Below are 20,907 nucleotides of genomic sequence, written 5' to 3'. Positions count from 1 at the left end.
TAAAACAGTTTTTAAAAAGCACCCAGTTTTCTAAATATTTTAATTACAGCTCAACAATGTAATCCTCAAATAATATACTAGCAATTACATAACAAGATGATCCCAAAAGTCATTTCTGTTGGCAAAATAAAAGAAGTTCTGCGTTTAAAAGCCCCTTTTGGCCCTGTAGCAGAAACCAGAGCACTGTTGAGCAGGTTGGCCCTGGATGAGCAGTGATACAGATGAAGCCTTATTACTCACGGCCTTCACAATGAGACGGCTGTTTCGGGGCTAACGCTTATCAGACAGCAGCCAGGCAGGTGTAACAAGCAGGGTGTCTTTCTGTCATCTGAGTTGCTCTCTGAAGCATTTCTGTGGGGTGTTAATGTGTGTGTGCGTGTCTGTGTGAGTGTTTTCCACACAAGTGTTTGTCTGTGTGCATGTGTGAGCCTGAGATATAAAGTGCCAGATTAATGGGGTGTAAGTCAGTTATGAAACTGAGTCAAAGCTCTAAAATGAAGGTCACAGACACTGAAGGAAACACCTGATGATGCATTCACTGTCTTCGCTGCCTGTGTAAGTTTGATAACTCACCGGTCTTAACACTGAACTGGAAGCCAACGTTGAAGATTTCCCTCAGTCATATAGGGGTAAATGTTTTTGGGTCAGTCTTTCAGCAGTTGGAACAAAAGTTTGGGTCAACACAAAGAAGAAGACACAAAAATACGTACAGTAAAAGAGATAGTAATCAGGTCACTGGGTAAACAGTGTAGTTGAGGATTTAGACTTGACATATAGTTCCCTTTCTTGTTTAACTAAGTATGCAATCAAGAGACAGTAACATGTTTGCTCAGTCACCATCAATCGTCTATAGTCACAGGTGTGATCAGGTGATTGTTTTACCTGATGAAAGCCTGTCAGTTATTGTATAAACAGCATTACTGTGAGGGAAACTAGAAGTACCACCTCACTGTTGTATGCCTCCAACAACCAGTCAAGTTGCAGTTTACATCCATGTCTGTCCAGACTCATAATATATGTAGTGAAGAATTTAAAGGAATTTAACAAAGGGTATTATATTCTTGGGAAAATGTGAATGTTTCACACACATCTTCAGCTAGAAAGCACAGATAATCTATACAGTAGGCAAAGTTTCAAGGTGGGCTTGTAGTGTCATCACTTCAGCATCTTCCCAAATGTCTCCCCGTCTGTTGCTGAGTTTTGACGTTGGCCAGAAAAGAACATTATTATGTCACAGTGAAACTTACATTTGACCTTTTGGATATAAAATACCATTACTTTATTATTTTATTCTCTAAGACATTTGTAAGGAATTTTGTCATAATTGGCAAGTTATGGTCAAAAAACATGTTTTGTAGGGTCACAGTGATCTTTGACTAGGGCTGTGACATTGTGGATTTTTTTCTTACCATGGTGAAAAAACAATGTATCACCACAGTTTGGTGGTTGATATTTAAAAATAATAACATTAAAATATCTGCTGTCTTACATTTGACGCACAGTTCAGAATCTGCATGCTAACTGGAGCAGCTCCAGTCTGTGTTCTTTGCTGTCTTTGGCATGGCGGCCCTCAGTGTTGGTAGGCTATTACTTGTGACATGTAATCAATCAGATAGTGCTGTGGGTGGAACATAAAGCAAAGCTACACAGTTGTGACTGCACAGAGAGAATCTGCATCAGAGCCAAGTAGCTCATTTTTTAGATGAATTTGTTATATCAGCTCAAAAATAGTATGTTGATGATGGCGAAGACCTCATCACCACGCTAGTGTCACATGCTTCAGTTACTGTCACAGCCTTACCTTTGACAGTAGACCAACAATAGAACAATTTTAAGTTTATCATTGAGTCTAAGTGTACATTTTTGCCAGATGTAATGAAATTCCCTCCAGGTGTTCCTGAGACATCACATTCATGAGAATGGGACAAACCTGAGTTCACAGTGACCTTGAACTTTGACCTTTGATTACTCAAATCTCATCTGTTCAGAGTCCAAGTAGACGTTGAAGAAATTTCATCAATGTGTCCTTGAGTTATTGGGTTCACAAGAAGGACGGATTGACAGCCCAATAACACAATGCCTTTGTTACTGTTGCCAGTGCAGAGCATTAAAGAGAACGCAAAAGAAGTATGTGGGTAGAACAAGAGACATGGAATTGATTTTTACTTCCACTTGGGTTTACATCACATAAAAAAATACTTTTCCTGTGTTGCCTGCCGTAGACCAGCTGTTAACGGCTTAATGCCTACCTGCAGCTGGCATCATTTAGTAAGTAAATGTTCTTCCTTTCTCACTTTTTGGGCCTATGGAGCAGATTTACCGCACTGAGGTGATGCTGGGGAATTGTACTTTCAAATGCACCTCTAGAAGAAGATGCCTTTGCTAAATATGCCTGGCAACAGAGTGTATTTCCTAGGAGGCTGGAGGGTAGGGCAGGATTTATATTTTCTTAGCAGCAAGTCATTTCTACTCTTATATAGCCAGTCTAGAAGTTAGATAGACAGATGCAAACATAATGTAATAAAAGGCAGAGATACTGAGCTTCAAGGAGACTCAGAGGGAATGTAGCAAACAAAATGAGAAGGCAGAAAACATTTCTGTTGTCACATCTGCTAAGTGTGTGAATGAAACAAATGACCCTATTAGAACGATTACAGCAGTAAGTGGGACAGAGAGCCTAATCCAATTCAAACATCCAATAATTTCCTTGATTAGAATCCTTTCCATTCCTGATTCTGTTTGTTGCCATCCTGTGCAAACAAGTCCACACCCAGCCAGACTGGATCATAAAGCAGCATTACTCTGAGACAGCACGCTCTCAAACCTGTTTCCAACTCGTCACACACACACACACGCGTTAATAGGGGCGGTAAAATACACACAGACAAGGCCCAAAAAAAACATCACATTTCTGCGTATGTACATACAGAGAAGTGAAACAATGCCATGCACACTGAGTCATCAAATCATGCATCTGAAATAAATGCCAAATCAGACCATTCTACCTGTGAAAATTATGTGAATCAAGCTGTGGAATCTGCATCTGCAGCCTACATGTCTTGAGGGAAAGCGGCAAATCATAATAACCCACCTCTTCTCCTATATGTCCCTTTTTCTGTCTTCCACTTCTCCCTCCCTCCTGCTTTCTCCTACTTCTAAACACTGACTTGCTCTATTGCTTGTCGCAACAGCCACCTCACCAGAACCTTGCACCCTCTCAGTGCAAGGTACACAGTCTGCATACATTTTGGCACCAATTACACAAACACTCCCAATTCCACATTACATCTTTCTTCTCCACTGGCAGCAGCACACACAGATGTGTTTTAGATGATATGAAAGCCCCCTCTTCCCGTTGCAGCAGAGCACTCCCCCTCTCTTTTCTTTCACCTCAGTCTGCTCCTCTCTTCCAAAACATGGAACTCTCTCTCTCCTCTCTATATCTTTTTGTTGCTACTATCCCTGCCTCCTCCTCTCATCCAAATCCTCTCTCTTAGCCCCCCTGGGCAAAATCTCTCAGTCCATCCTTCTCTTCATGCCTTCACTTTATCTCTCTCTCTCAGCTCTCCTGCCTTTCCTCTCACTCAGGCTGTCTCAGGAGGTATTTGTCATCTTCGTGTACATGGAGCTCCTATAGATGATGCCTTCAAACTAGGCGAGGGAAATAGTGATAGTGATACAAACCTGAGTAAACAAGGTGCAGATGCTTTGGTGGCCAAGCACTTGCAAAAGTTTAATTTCTGCAATTAGCAGTAACATGACCGAACCGATCTCTCATCACTCAGTAAATATCAACACTAAAAAGGACTGAGAGAACATAGAGTAAAGCGTGCTGCAAGTTTCCTTTCAAAGACAAGTGACAGCCACTAGTTGAAACAGCATTTAATGAAAACTGGTTTCCTGTAAGTTTCAAAGCTGTACTGCTATCAGACTGTAGTCCGGCCTGCTGCTAATTAACAAACTTCTTTTTAAGCCATTAATAAATACTGCTGACACAGTCTTAGCATCTCATTTATCCCAATTACAACAGACACAGGACAGCTACAGCATAGTCCAAAGGAAACTTTTAAATTTAGAACTGTAAAAGAAAGGGAAACAAGACTATAGCTGTGCTAAAACTGCTGACCTTAATCTATTTTTGGTATATCCATTTTGCATTTCATCTGAACGCGAGTTTGAACGACTAAAAAATCACATGAAATGCGATTTTTGCAAATCCAAAGCACATTTGGAGGTGGTTTGAAAGCAGTTCCAATCGGATTTAAACATGAAAAACACTGATTGGCCATTCAGCTCAGCTCATGAGAAGACCAATGTAAGGTTAGCCTGTCAACAAACAGCTAAAGTTAAGGGGGAGGTAAGTCAAAACAGACTTGTTTAGATTGTTTTTCTTAAACCATTGAGCACTTAACAGAAATGTTTCCTGATGGGTTTTGTTCAGTGGCGCACGGTAAATATGCTTCGTTCTGTCAGAATTGGGTTGTGTTGTTAATGTGCTAACTGGCTATATAGCATCATGGCTGTGTTTTGGTTTCCTGTTTTGAATGACTATTACAGACGATCGCTGTCTGCTGGTATAGAGGGGTATCCTCTTGTGCAGGCGCAGAATGTACGTGCTGGTTGGCAGTTGGATTGATGTGTTTTTGTGCAACTGTTTGGCCAAGACACGGCAACATGAGGGCCACGCAGCAGGGGGCTTTTGTTGATGCTAGTTCTCTAATGTCAGCTTGGTGTGTCATAGCCTTAACATTTATCCTGAGGGTGACGTGCATGTCTGTACAAAATAATAGCTGTCCTGACATTTTACTCAAAAACAAAATGTCAACCTCATGGGGGAGAAACAAACAGTCAGGGGATCACCAAAGTCATCCTCTGGGGATCATGACTGCCAATGCATCAAGGTCTGAGAGTATTTTAGTCTGGACCAAACTGTGGTCATACCTTGAGCCATGCTGCTAGAGTGGCTAAAAACATAGCTGTACTATAACTAATGTGGATATGATGTAACTGAGATAAGGACTGTCTGTCATCAGGAGGGAGACAGAAGGTGTCTTTTCCACCTTTGTGATAAATGGGATGAAGATGTCAGTGCTGGTGGATGTCACAACTCTGGTTTCCTCATTAACAGCAGGAGGGAGGATAATAGGGACTCGTCCTTGGCTTCAAAATAACAATGATTACATGTGATACTGGAGCCACCCGTGGCTGCGGGCCAAGAGAACATTGAGGCAAGACCATGTAGGAGAAAAAAGCCACGCAGCAGAATAGCTGAAGTATCACTTTTCCCCCATCCCATCTTCTCTCCCCTATGTACATTACATCACTTTTTGTCTCTGCTTCTCACATAATCTGCCTCCTTCATTACCCACTCTCACTCTCTTTCTGCCAAGTCGGCTAATCATTAGTTCATTCTGGGTTAGCTGGTCAATTTGGATGAGCTACTGTTTGTCAGTGAAGAGGAACAGAAGCAGGGATTGAGCTACTGTATCTGTTATAGAGTTGGGGTTAAATGAGGAAAATGATGCAGTCTACTATTCAGTCAGGTAACAATCATGAACGAGAGCCAGCGTTGAATTGCTTTCATGCCTGGTTGATGCAGACTACTTCATCAGACAACCACAGACTGGTTATCTAACGGGCTGAATTGAGCATTGTCAAGGGGGGATTACGAATTATGAATAAGCGAGTGGTGATGATGAATATAGTGGAGTGAATGGCAGCCTTTGTGGAGCAAACAGACCTCCTTGTTGAGTAGTAGGCAACTGCCAGAGTGGAGGAAGGGCTTTCTGATTAACACACAGAACAAAGGAACATGGATTACACACAGCAACAATGCAAACACACATTAGTGGTCAATTCTGTGTTTTGGGGAGATGGTTGAGAGTCACTGCAGCACAATGGCATTTTTTGACGTTACCAGGATGGGTGTTAGGAATCAGCGTGGCGAAATACCTTTGAGTAAATTGAAATGAAGATTGAATTTAAAAAATGGTTTTAAAGACATACTTGAGGCTTATTTGCTTCTTTGCCGACAATTAGATGAGAAGATTAATACCGCCTCAGGTCTAGATTTCAGGGTGGGAATTAGAAGACATGTCCCCCTCATTAAATAAAATATGCATTTGTCTCCCCCCAGTAACACCCTGAAATTAACCGAGGACTGTAATTTTGACAAAATTAAAGACATTTACACTAGGGTTGGGGATCACCAAAGACCCCATGGTATGGTATTATCACAATACTTATGTCACATTACAATATTATTGGGATTTTAAATGTGTTGTGACATGCTGAGTATTGTTATAACATATGATTGCATATATTACATTGGTGCACGGCAATGCAGTTTTAATCACCAGGACACAAACATGTTTCTTATTCAGAGCACACACAGGGTCATATGGAGGACCTAACAACTCAGGCGTTCAGAGAAAACAAGCTCATACATTTTTAAGGAGCTTTAACACAAGGCATTAGTGTCTAATGTAGGCTTGTTACTGTACATCTGACTGACTATGCCAGACTCAAACCTGGCAACGTTCATCCAGAAAGTTCTTTAATGGAGATTAATTGAATTATGGGAAGAAATATAGAAATTGAGAGGATTCACTTTGTGCCAGCGTCTCAGGAGGTCATTCATAATTATAATCATTCAGGCAGTCCGGTGTAGAGAGAGACGTTCCAGTAAGCGTCAGGAAAACTGGGTATTTCTATTCACATCAGAAATTATGCTGGGCACTATGGCATTAGAAGAAGAAAGGATAATAAAAGAGTGAATTTAGAGGAGAGATTCTGTAGCAGTGAGGCAGTCTAATGGCTTATCTGTATGATGGTGCGATAATCTATTCCTGGACAGGAAAGATGGGAGGGAGGCTTCAAGTCTGATCAATACCCAGAGGAACCAGTGATTACTGTACATTACTACACCATTCCTCCTATTTCCTTTCCAGTTCAATGACAAGCAGTGAAAGACATCTTTAATGACCGACACAGTCGGGTTTGATTTCTAATGTCTGTCAAAAAAGAGGTTGAGGAAGATCTGTGCAGCATTTCGTTCTGATTTAGGTAGCTTTGTGTCTATAGAGGGATGTTACAGAAGTGTTGCACTGTAGAAGCAGCATAGGAAGTGTAAGATGGTTGTTTGATTAAAATACATAATGACTGGTTAATCGAAAGCTAATGGGAATTGAGCAAATTAGATGCATATTTTAGTTTGCGAAGCCTCCTCAGTTTAAAAAAGAAGCAAATTAATTACTCCTCTGTATGTGCTTGGAGACCGCCATACTCAAAGACCTTCATACAAACAACAGGCTGTTGACTCGCATGCTTCAATAAACACTGATCAGGAGGAAAGCGAAAAACTGGAGATATTTCACTCTCAAATGCAAATATGCATGTTACAGTAGTGGCAATGCTGTTTATTTTCCTTGACAGCCAATTTCTTCAGGCATCATCAGAAACACTGCAATCGCAGCCTTCCTGTGGCACTTTTCTAAAGGAAATGACAGGAGTAAACGCTGTAGCAAGCAGAAAACAGTGCACCAGAATCATGATTCTCTGACCATATGAGAAAAATATGTGTCGCCAACAAAACAGGCATGTTTCTGCAGATGGCACATAGAGTATATGTTCTTAAATATGTGATAGCGAGGGCTGAACAGTAAAATAAAAGGCAAAGCGTAAACAGAAAATAGAGGGGTAAATTCAAAGGAAATGTATGGGAATGAAGCTTGATGAAAGTCTGTAGTTTACAATTGACAGCTTTCGTCAGTCAGCATTGACAATGTGCAAATATATGAGCTAGAACAGAATGTCACCCGTCAGCTGTGAAAAGACTGTTTACCACATTCAAACTTGTACTAAAGGCACGGGCCAGAATCTGCCTGGACTTTTCACACAAGGAACAAAAGATGCAAAACTAAACAAAAAGGAGAGGGCTGAAAATTACCTCAGTACTCATCATACACTTCAAACTCTTGAAACCCACTGACCCTTCAGTGGACCCCTCAGTGGAGCAGCAATGCTTTGTTTACACCAGCACAAAGCTTCCAGAAATGTCAGGTGTAATTTTGAAAACTGTGTATAAAATGATGCTCAAGACATTATGAATATTTACACTGAATAGAGTGGTGCAGTCTTGGGTTTAAATACTTCATTCTATGTAAATAGCAAGTGGCTTCAAAGAAGGGCTGGAACAAGCCTATGCAGAATTTATCTGTAATACTGTTAGACAGTTGGGAATTTTTTTTTTCCAAACTAAAAGCTACTTCATGGTAATGAAAAAAATCAACTAGAATTTATGGGGTTAACCTTAAGTGTAGCAAACTCCTTAAAGCTTTTAGCAGCATCCCTCATGTCAGTTCTCAAAGTAGCTTTAACATAATAAAAATGTAAAACTTGTATTTTAAAGTGGCTATAATTAATATTTCCATAGTAATAATAATAGGGCAACATGAAAACAATGTGACAATGTAAAAAGTGACATACACATGACATAAAACCCTCTAACACCTGGCTTTGTACTTATTGAAAAGTTCACTCACTCCCAGGAAAGATGACTGCGATAGTCACAGGTATTTATCAGTTCCGGCTCCAATCGGCTCCAATCAGCAGTAATGGAAATACAACACACAAGCTGACGCACTGATTTTTGCCCCTTTTCCAGCACAAGGTAATGACTGCCTGCCACAAAGTGTCTTTCAATCAACACTGAAACATTGTTTCAAATTAACATAGCTCTGACTCAGAAGATGTATAAATTGAGTAACAACTGTAACATTTTCACTGGCCCCCATGCTGCTTTCTACTGTTTACTAAACTTTTTTTCTGGTCTGTCTGTGTGCAAAAAAACAAAAAGGCATATTCTTCTGCTACAGAGTTGTGCACTGACTGGTCTACTAGCATTGGAAAAGTAGCGTGTCACCTATTTATAGTGGGTTTTCCATGTGCCAAAAATCCACATACACACTCTAGTTTTTGTGGCAAAAGGGTAATAGTATAGTTTTTGGCTGCAGCAGGCAGCTGTTTCCAGTGAAAAAGCTCTAAAAACTCACAATAGCAGCAAAGTGGTTGACACAAGCCGCATTTCCATCAAGAAGCTTTGGTATAGTAACTTCAGCATCCGATGTCACCCATATGGACATGTACCTAGACCCTTGATCAGTGTAGAGTTTTCACTGCAGACAGTACTGAGGCCAAATTTTCCTCAGGAGTTAGAAGAGACCAAAAACAAAGTTAAAACATAGACAATATTGGACTTAAGTTTATAAGGTGGCCAGAAAGATATACATTTAATATAAGATTTTACTGTCATTTAAGGTATTGATACTTGATGTAATAGCTCAAACAATCAGATGCTCGGTCCTTGGCTCTACAGCCATTTTTTCAAGGTCAATGGCACTGGCATTACAGATAGCCCAACAAAGGCTTACAAAAATAATGCTGTGCCCCGGTGACAGATGTTGCTTCTGGCAAGCATCAAAATGAACATTGTGTGAAAAGTGATTCTCTTAAATCTACCTTCTGCATCATCAAGGGAAACTGATTAAAAAGGAAGGACAGAAAAGGGAAAATACTTAATTTTCAAAGGAGATTTACTGAGGTGAAATCTCAGCGGAGAAGCCTCTGCCAAGCTCTTATCTGTGATCTACAGCTGTGGGCTCTATGCTAATGTCTGAGCAGAAAGTGTTGTTCCCCCCTGTTACAAAGCTGCACACAAGTTACTCTCTCAACACTTCAGTCGATGATAAACGGTAGAGGCTGACGAGCAGTGATTCTGTTCCTCATATGCACTAAACAAGCTCCCCTCCTGCCCTACACCATTACTAAACAGGAACAAAATACAGAGCCACACAGGAAAAGGGTAATATTAGCTAAAACAGAAAACTGAGTGTCTTCTGAGATGTAGTCATTATCAGAGGATGCACGAGTGCTCAGCAGCAGTTTTGAGTGTGCATTATTTCGAGCAAACATTTAATGAGGTTGAGGTTAAGATGATGAGGATTGACTGCGCCTCTATACCCACACCAAACTAATTTAAAAGTATAGCAGCTAAATAAAACAAGTCACAGGAGGGAGTTCAGGGGGTAAACAAGAATGATAGAGAGGACGAAGACCGGCTGAGCTTTAAGATTCCCTTGCTTCTCATTGACTGGCTCTGTGCTAACACTGACATGGATAATATGTCTAGTTATTAGCTGCAGGAGAAAGAGCCTTTCTCCCCCATGTGCTGTATGTTACACTTTCACAGCCCTTTAGCCTTCTCTAGAGGCTGCAGAGTGGCTAATGTGGAGCAATTCCCCACAACTGAGGCTAAAAATGGCATTCTTCACCATTGTTATTGTATTTCTCCTGGCTTTGCTTAGCAACTACAAAAACTAAAAAAGTTAAATCTAGACCTGGTCTCTACCGGCACAGAGGATAAAGGACAGGGTGACCGAATGCACATCAATCCTAGTTTTTCCTTTAGGAATGCAATATCAGTTACACACAGAAGGAGGCTGGTTATTGACTCTGCTTTGATCTGAGAGAATGGAGCCTAAACTCCCTGATAAGGTCTCTGCGACATGCCATTGCTTCCACAGAAGGCAGGCGACACCGGCAGCACTCTCTCTGTGCTTAGAGTGCATTAAGCTCTGGAGTGTGCATTATCATTTTCCGCTTACAGTTTGATAATCTTTACAGCTATAAATGGAAAAGTGTAAATTTCCAGAAAGCATGAATGAGGATTTAGAAGTTGGTTGGCTAGAAGCAAAGATGCATTATGGGTGATATGATTAAGCCATTAAAAACTTGAGAATCTAGGGCAAGTGAATCACCACTGGCAAGACAGATGGTTTATCACAACCCTGGGACAGAAACTTCCTAAAACATACCCATATCTAATGGCTCTTGATGCAGGTAACTTAACAGCAGTTACAGGGTGATGTTGTAACCTGAAGGAATCTGATCATGCATGTGGGATCATCTCTGCAATTAGAAAACCAGGCCAACAAGAGTCAAGTAACATAAAGGCACAGAGAGCTGTTGGTCAGAGGGTGCGGCCACACTGATCCATCACTAAACGGATATAAATTCAACAGAGCATGTCGCTCTCGGTTTGTTTAAGAGTTATTTGTTGCAAGAAACAGTTAGGGTTGGGATTCGAGAACGGGTTTCAGTTGAGAACCAGTTTTAAATTGTCCGAGCCATCTTACCCATATGCTTCCAAGTTTGTCAGTTCCTTTTTATCGATGCCAGCATGTTTTTCTGACAATTGCGCATTGCAAACAATGACATCAAACTCACAGTTCTGCACCGCTGGAACCGTGCAACAGAACAGTCATAGGGGAGAAAAAATAACAGTCCAAAGTGTGGCTTCATTTCATGAAGAAAGATGACAACAGTGCTGCTTGTAATTTCTGTAAAATAATAATTTCAAGTAAGTGTGGAAACACTAGCAATATGCTAAAACATATTTTTAAGCTACATGGGTTTTAAGTCCAGGAAAGCCATTTATCTGACATTCTACGCACAAATGCCACTGCTTTCCAGCTGAGCAGCACGCCTGTTCCTGAGGGTAAATATCCTGTTATAATAACATTAGTGCCATGCAGGCAGGCTTAGCATATATATAACTTTGACTAAGCAAACCTAAATGAAAACAAATGCAAATGTATGTGCAGATATTCTCAATTTCAGCAGTGTGTTCAGACTCAGAGATAAGAAAACAGGTGCGTTGCGATGCTGAAAACATGGGAAGGCCTACTTTTTTCCACACAAAAAATTGATCAGGCATTTATAAATAATCTGGCCCATAAGAAGAATCAGTTAAGGTACAGGCATCAATAAAGTCATATCAATTCCCCACCCCAACTCAACTTTGAAACACATGAATTATTTTCAAAACTGTTCTTTTACTGAACATATTCCAGAAATGTGAAGAGGTGGCATATCCCAAAGTTTTAGGACTAGGGGGACAAAAACCTCACACTTCACTTGTTTAATTGCCTTTAAGTACACAGAATCAATTCAGTAATATTCACAAAGGCAGAGTCAATATATGCAGCTGGAAGGTGGACCCAATTATTAAGGGACCAATCACATGTCTTCTTCCAAGGTTAAAGACACAGGGACCAATCACAAAATAGTTAAATCTTATCTAGATCCCATTCCATACAATATGGAGATTCAAAAAACACTGCTGGTGGCATCATCACCAGCTCTGTCCAACAAACACACCCTCAGTGAAAAAAAAGATATTAAACTGACAGACAAAAAAGGTCAACCAACATAACCTTTCCTTTTCAAAAAAGCCTTTCTGAGAGGAAAAAAAGTTGTTTTCACCTAATATTGATTCTGATGCCTTTACGCAGGGTCCCTGCAGAGATGCTATCTTTTCTAAAAATTTAAAATCTGAATACCTCACAGCATGTCGCATGTCACTTATTAGAGAGTTTTTTGTGACAGTAAAAACTGAGTCAACTGCACACCATGACTGCATGATTGTTACTGATACCAGAAATAGTGAAATTTGCTAATGATAAAGAAACTGCATTAAAAGACATATTTTACTGCTGAAAAGATTATCTTTTCATAAAACCAAGCTTTGTATGCAGTAGAGAGATGCAAGTACTTGTGAAATTAGTGCTACGTGACCAGAGAAAAATGAAGAAAAAGGACTGTTGCATTTGCTTTTGCTTAAGAGGTAGAAAACCTACAACTACCAGGATGCACTGTGCTGCACTGGAACAATAAACACTCTCGCTGGTAGGTAACATAGTGCGAGCTTGTCTGTTTTCATAGGAAACAATGTGGTGGTTGGCTAAAAAACAAACAATCTCGTAACAGTTAAATGGTAGGCTAAAATATGTTTCTGAAAACATAAGGTGAGAAACACGTAAAGCAGTATTAGAATCTGGAAAGGGTATGGTGGCCACTTCCTGTTCACTTATTCTTGTATTACAACAAAACAATGCACTAAAATATGATTCTGAAGACATTTTAGGTGATCAGCATTTCCTAGTTTTTATCAAAATTTGAGAGAAAGGGCGGGTCTCTCTCTCGATCCGCCTCTGTACTCTCTTTGTGTGTGTTGTAGTGGGCACATGAAAATGCAAGTACAATCTGTGGTTTGAGCAGCAGCCCTAGAGCCAGTGAAATTCATATTTTCAAATGACCAGGGAGATCATGGTGTTGGTCAGATGGAGGAAAGTTTTCCACAGAACATTTGCAAATGCTACCCACATTTTTAAGATACGAAGCTGGTTAAAAAATCGGCAGAATGGAAAGTGTCCCTTTAATATGGATCAGACACATCATGGCTGATTTAATATGGTCAGTATCGGATTGTTGCGTCCCTAATCCTCACAGGAACATGAGGTGATGAATGCTGTGTTTCTTGCAGCGGAAATATGAGTTTGGGTAGTATGCATGAGCAGATGAAGCCGCTGTGCCTGGAAATAGACCATGAAACAAGGACCAGCCTCACAAACTAATCTATTAAAATTATTGCTGCACTACAACTGCTGTGTTTACCTTCATCTGACCAGCAGCTACTTCACTGTAATGATCTTAATTATAAGGCAAGCTGCTCGTTATAAATATGAAGTGTTATCACAGCAAGGAGCCAGCCACTTAATTTTTATAGTTAGCCTAATGGCCTGCTTAATTCTATCAAGAAATGTCTTCCCCCAAAGAAATCTGTCAGTTCTGTTTTTGACTGATCAGGTTAAGGTTAATACATCTCCAATGCTACTACCAGCAAGGTCACCCCACATAGACGTGATTCTCCTTGCTCGCAAATGCAGCTAATGTGCAGCTTATTCTGGAGGAGAGAGGAAGAACAGCAAATATATCTCTGTGGAGCATGCAGCGAGTAAGAGTGAGATGAGCAACGAGATGCAGAGAGAGAGGCATTAAGTTCGGAATCATTAGGCACAACACACTGCTGTCATTATATCATACTGCATTACATTCATCAGCTCCTTCATTAATGAAGCTGTGGGAGGCACAAAACCAGTGGCTCAGTCTGTCTGCCGCTGTGCAGAACAGCTCTTCTTTAGGGATGTTCAGTGTGATGCTTCTTCCTCTTGACACTGCGCTGCCTCATACTGCTGTATTTAAAGCAACCTGTGTGACACTGAACCTGACTAAATCTGTCTGAAGCAAAGCTGAGGTATTCTACTTGCCTAAGAGCCAGTGAGAAGAGCACAGGCCTGGCCAAGAGTCTATGGATAAGTGCAGATCCCGGCTTAATGCATTTTTTTCTCATGCATTTTGCAGTCTGTAAAGTGCATGTATTAACGCCAGGCATCAAGGATGGAGTTAAACAAGTTTACATAGCTGAAAATGGACCGACCAGATCTCACCACTGCTTCAGAAAAGACCTTCACTATAAGATCAGAACACGGGGGAAAAATGGGTTTCAAATTATCATTTTATAACAGCTTTACTTGCTAAACCTGCACACTTTCTTATACAGTGGAATCATGGGTATGTTACATAACCGGACTACCGAGCCGAGGCATAGGGGCTCTAAGCCAGAGCCTCTGCGCAAAGTTGTTGTTATTAACTTGCAACACACTTTCATCCAAACTCATCAAACACTGCCACTTTATTAGCAGACCTTTACGTCTAAATATGACTTACTTGGTACCGTCCTCTGTCTGTTTTGGATGTTCTGGGACAGCGTGTTCATTTATGCTTGTTAAATGCATTGTGTCTTTTCAAAATACACTTTGTTTTCACAGGAAACGTAGTTTCTTGATGTGACATGCTTAGAGTCTTTTTTCAGCATACACTTACAGTGTAGGTAAAACACATTTTTTTCATACGTTACATTTATTCCTTAGGTTTTGGTAACAAAAGCATGTGTTTTAAAATCTTCATGGTTTTGCTTAACTGCCACACCAGAAGCAAATGGCTGGCTCCCGGGTGAAGGTCCAGGGTTTGTTGGACCAATCCACTCAATACGGACTTTGTAGGTCTTTTTGTGGGTAGTTTTTTTGTTATCTACTGTAATTTTATTGTTCTTTATGACATCTATTGCATGTCTGTCCATTCTGGAAGAGGGATTCCTCCTCAATTTCTCTTCCCGAGGTTTCTAGCTTTTTTTTCCCCTCGTTAAAGGTTTTCTTTTGGTGGAGGGGTTCCTTAGTAGCTATGAGGGACAAGGACAGTAGGTTGTCGTATGCTGTAATGCCCTCTGAGGCAAATTATGATTTGTGACAATGGGATTTATAAATAAAATTTAATTGAATTGAAATAGTTGCTGGCGGCATTTCAAACTCACATGCAGGTGTATATCATACCACCACATAAGGTGCCTCTCTGTGTCAGTATCTGATGGCGCCATCACTGACAAAGTGGCGGTATTTGTCAAGTTGGAAATGACAATTAGCTGTAACTTCGAAATTCTTGTCAAAGGGCTTAGCCATCATGTCAATAAGAGAGCCCCAGAAATCCTAAAAAAACAAGGGAAAAAAAAAGAAGTAATAGCACTTAACATTTTGAACACTTTTAAGATGTCACAAGAGAAAAACCATCATGATACATTTCAGGACAGTGTTTCTATCCCCTCATTTTATCTACAGGACTTTAGATGTGCTGTGTACTCTATGTAATTTGGACCTCGTGTAGGGAGAAACAACAGCATGTTGTGCATGCCCAAGGGGCAGTTGGGGGGGCATGACATGCAGCAAAGGGCCATGCACTCGCCGACCCGCAGTCGTTGTGGCCAGGATATTGTTTTTGTATGTTGGGTGCCCACACTACCCACTAACCTACCGGACACCCCAGTGAAGCAATTTTTAAAAAGCTAAGAAATAAACTTAATGATGCAGACTGTCCTGGAATAGTGTGATATACATTTATTTGTATTCCTACATATTTTAAAATGGGCAATTAAGAGCTATTGTCACAGCCGTTTTAAAGGATACCCATGCATGTCGCTATAATACATTAATTACTGAAGTATTTTTGGACTCTGTCCTGATGAGAGAGACAACTCAGTTGTCATCTCATTAAGCCCAAAGTTTAAGCAGGCCAAAACAAAAAAACACTCAGCATGAATTAAAACTTAAGATAAATTAAAGTACAAAAAAATGTTGTTAATAGTCAAAATATAGAGTTAAAATCACACAGATCTTCGAGTATGTTTTCGGCGACTCAAGATTTCAAGCTGCAACCTGTCATCAAAATGTCTTTTTCCAAAGTGAGAATGAATCTCACCCTATGTCCTAACAATGTCCTAAATCCTAAACCTCTGTGCCGGCTGATTGGGCGAACACAAATTACATGACCTGATTTCCACAACACAGAATCTTATCAACACTGGCCGCTGAGGGAACACAAACTAATTGGTGCGACTTTAACGTTGCGTTTTCTAATGATGGGCGCTTAATTAATCTTTGAAACGCCGGCTTGTGAGTGTTGGCGGCTTGGCGCTACAAAGGGAGATGGCTGAGAGGATCAAAGTCATTCCAGTCTACTGTGGAGGGATTAGGAAAATGTGGTTGAGGCATGGAGACAATCGAGCATCAAGCCTCCAGTGAGAAAAATCCTTCCCGGCTGCAACCAAAATCTCAACTGGAGAAATCACCCTGACTTGCGGCTGTGCTAGCTGACTGACACTGACACGTGTGAGGGTGGTTATGTGATATCACGGTAATCCCATTGAAGTCCACAAACCCAATCCTTCTGCTCATGACCCACGCTATGAAATATACAGACAAGAGGGGGCAAGAGGTTTACAGAGGGAAAGACTGTCACTTCTCTTAATATTTCAACTTCAAGTCCAACATTTGATACCTTTTAACAACAAACTGATGTGTTCTTTTGGTTTATTGTTGTCTGGAATGCATGTCAGTACAAATTTAGGCATTTTCCCATCCCTAAGGCATTCATGCATACAATGTCAAACATAATATTCTCCAAAAAGGAAAACACAGGGAGGAGTTGCTACTTGGATTTGACAGCAATTTAACACAAAGCAGGTGGTCCTCATGCACGGGGAGGCTGATACTCTCCACACAAAAAAGAAAATTGATTCCCTTGGTGGCAACAGAATTTTGGAATGCACGATATTGGATTTTTTTTTCAGTTTACGATGTATAACAACTCATTTGGCTGATAACCGATACCACTATCAATACATCCACTTTTTACCCCACCTAGTTTTAGTGATCAAGTGTCTTCTGTGGTGGAATTAAAATCATATACTTTTGTCCTGATAGCCCACCACCAGACATAAAATACAATGGTTTTTAATGTATGTAATATTTATTCATTGTGCAAAATAAATAAATAAATGTGTGTGTGTATATATATATATATATACACATATATTTTTTTTCATTAATAATTTGCAGTGTAAAATAAATAGTCAAACAAATATTACTACACCTTCATAAGAAACAATGGAATGAGGAGATCTGGAGTAAGCCAAAACTCAGAAAATATGTTCAAATTAAAGAAGACTACTACAATGAACCTTATTTGAAGCTTATTTTACATTAAACTTAAGGAGGGGACAGAGGTCCCTGTGTGCTCAGTTAAGATCTGGTACCTTGCCTCTGGCGAAAGAAGTCGGTAGATATAAAGGTATTCCTGAAGAGCAGAGTATGTGTGTTTTGTGTGATGTTGAAGTTGTTGAGGATGCATTTCATTTTTTGTTCTTCTGCCCTCTGTATAGTGATCTGAGAAAGCAGTTGTTTAAAAAAGTTCAGGTGAAGAACCCTGACTTATTTCAGTTGGCTGAGTGTGATATGTTGAGTTGGCTCTTTAAGGAGCAGTTTTATGCCTTAGCCAGATTCATAAGAATTGCATGGACATTACACCAGAAAACTCTGTGTCTGTGTATAATTGTCTATTATTGGTTTGTATATAATGAAATGCTCCTTGTATAATATATATTTTGTATTGTGGATGTATTAGAAAAGGCTATGGGACCATATGTATCTTTTGTATAGTTATCGTCAGTGTCTTATAAACCCATGGGGGCTAGGCACAATTAAGTGCATGACACTTACATAAACTAATCAATCAATTGGCCAATTCAATATTTCATTTTAATACCAATATCTGCCAATAACGATGACATGCCAGTATTATACCGCACCCCTAGAAAAAGAAAGCATTAAGAAATATAGAAATAATGTATTCCAAACATCATTTATGAGGTGGTTAATTTACCTGCAGAAAATCTGCCTTCTGCCTGTATTTTATTATTTTCTGTGTCCGGGATGTTTATGGGCATGTAACCAAACCTCTAAGGTCAGGTTGGGGCTTTATAAAAAAGTCCTGACCAAGTGCCAGACCATAATCAGCAGGCATCCAAGAGACACAGAGCTGAAAATACAAAAATATAATCAGGCAAAATGCCAAACAAAAGTGAATGACTGACGTTTGCTGGCTAGCATGTTTACAAACTAACCGACAATCCCTTGTAGTATACCTTTAATATTAGCTATATTTTTTTGGTGTGGGATCTTTAACTTGTATTACTGTTGCAAGACAACCTATGTCTTTATTTGTTTATAACTATTATCTGTGACATATTGTTCACAATGAGGGAGCAGCATGTGGCTGTGAAAATTCTCATGAGTGATTAAATCTTGTATTTAAATACTTAAATACTTGGCTGAGTATAATTGCTCAACCCTGCAGTCAATGTGCACTCATTGATCTTGTTTGTAATAATTGATTTACCATGATAGAGGCTTTTTAAGTTTAGTACTTCTGATGGGGAATTCATTCCCTCTCTTGTGGGCCCAATAACTTAGCGGTGGGCTATAAAACACAGTCTCTCGAACCAATTCATACCAAAGAACCCAAGAAGAAACATTTTATTCAGGGCTGAGTATCTACTGAAATTCTGCAATGACACAATTCTTGAGTTTTCAGTTCTGATAGCCAGACAGTTCCTTATTGATACCCTTCTCACGGAAACATGTTTTTTCTATATACCCTTTTCTTCCTTTAACAAAAGAGGCCAAAGTTCTCAAGTGTTTTCTAAATGTCTGAACACATGCAGACCATTGCGTATTAGGGACCGCAGTGGTATAGGTGTGATAGTTGACAGATATCATACCATGTACATTTGCTTATATACAGTATAGAAAAAGGCAACCAGATGGAGAATCTCAAAGAAATTATTTCTGTTTTCATTCCTTTAAGGGTCATTGTTGTTAAAAACAACAATAACTGTGTAATATTGTATACCATGTTAGCACAAAACAATGATATTTTCTGAGATGATTATCGTACCATAGAAATGCAACCCTTGTGCCCAAATACAATCTGCAAACTAGTATAAGGAGATAAAATTACATATCTGACCAGGCATTTGATGCCAACTTTCCGTACCTGACAATTTTGGATACTTATTGCCACAGATACATTTCAGTCAGTAACAAAAAAATGTATCGATACTAATGTTTTGATACTCAGCCGAACACATTTTAGACCACTCACCACCATTTATTAAGAGGTTGAGTATTGTAAACTCTTATGTGTGAAGATGTTTGCTCTCTGCCTCTACCTGTGCCGGTTTAGACTCCCAGTTCTTCTCTTTATGCCCAGTGCTGCTTCCAGCTAACAGTAAAACTGAACTAATATTCACTTAGCTGGCCCTGCTGCAGCCTATTCAAGGACCCACGGTGGCACCGCTGGGTGCCTCAGGCTGCTCTTTCAGTCAGCAGCAGCCTGCTCATGTTACCTCGACCAAGTGTTGAAGGGAGCGCTCATCGGCTGACAGCCCACTGCTCCACTGCATCACTCTGCAGCAGTACTCGCAGGCAGCACAGAAGCAGTCTCTGCAGCCCGCACACAGCAAAACAACCCTGGCTCGGCAGCTGAGGCTCTCTACCCGGGCTAATATTGTGTCTCTGTTCCAAAAATAGCCTCACTTGCAATTCTAGCAACAAGACAACTATGATTTGGTCTATTTCAATCCACTATCAGTGTCATGGAGTGTAAACAGGAAACATATCCTTTAGAGGATATTATTTTAAGACTCCCTGAAGAATAATACGGGGTGAGCACTGGGGTATAAACCACATCACTGTCACAAATTATGGGAATATTATTGTGAGAATTGCAGCCTTTATGGCTTAACCCTCGTTAAAATAACAAAACATGCACCTGCCCTATCTTGGCACTGACACTGAGGCAACATGTATATACACCAAAGCAGTCTGTTCTAGTCTAGTCAGGCTACACTAGTTTAGAAATCCCTGGATGACATCATTAAGTTAATAAACATTTTGTTACCTGGCAGATCTCATAATACAGAACTGAGCGGAAACCCCATAAATAAAAACTAGCAGCCAATCGCAGCCTACTAGCAGCCTGTAAGGATGCAGTGGAAAAAACTATAGCAGCAATTACTACAAGTAGGCTCCCCATGGGGATACTGTAGAAATAGGTTTGTCATAACAGGAGGTAACCGAGAATAAGGTCAAAGGCAGGCACGAGGATGTGCAAAAATGTAGCCATTTTCCTTAAGAGGGAATATAATATCAGAAGGCTAATTTAAAAAGCAGCTGCTATACTAGTCAAAACCATTATTTACAGGCCCGTAGTCTAATCAAGTGGTAATTTTGGGACACCCTCGTGCAGACAAAAGAACGGTGCCGCGAGGTGTATGATGGTGCGGCGCTCGTCTAGTTTCCCAACATCACGTCCACCTGTCCTCACTTCCCTTTCTGCGCTCCCTAACCGCATAGTCCGAAGCGGAAGACTTGACTCACCCAGGACCCCGGAGGAGCCTTGTGACGGGGCAGCGCCCGGCTCCGGCCTCTCCGCGTCCCCCTGCTGCGCTCGGTGTCGGTGCCGGGAGCTCTCGGTGCCGTCGCCGGCGGTGGCCGCGCCACTGGCGGCCGCCGCGGCTGCAGCGCCTGCTGCCGCTGCCGTCCCCGGGTCGGGCAT

General features: G+C 40.5%; 1 protein-coding gene across 1 annotated transcript in view; it reads right to left on the bottom strand.

Moving 5' to 3' along the window:
- Window positions 1–20,907, bottom strand: part of ano8b (anoctamin 8b) — a 49,732-nt gene extending 28,825 nt beyond the window's left edge. The window contains exon 1 of the mRNA XM_042483988.1: window positions 20,730–20,907. Coding sequence (XP_042339922.1) covers window positions 20,730–20,907 — 178 coding nt within the window. The remainder of the gene's footprint in view (window positions 1–20,729) is intronic.

This window comes from Plectropomus leopardus, chromosome 3, assembly GCF_008729295.1.
Source record: "Plectropomus leopardus isolate mb chromosome 3, YSFRI_Pleo_2.0, whole genome shotgun sequence".
Taxonomy (NCBI): domain Eukaryota; kingdom Metazoa; phylum Chordata; class Actinopteri; order Perciformes; family Serranidae; genus Plectropomus; species Plectropomus leopardus.
This window is presented reverse-complemented; position numbering and strand designations above follow the sequence as displayed.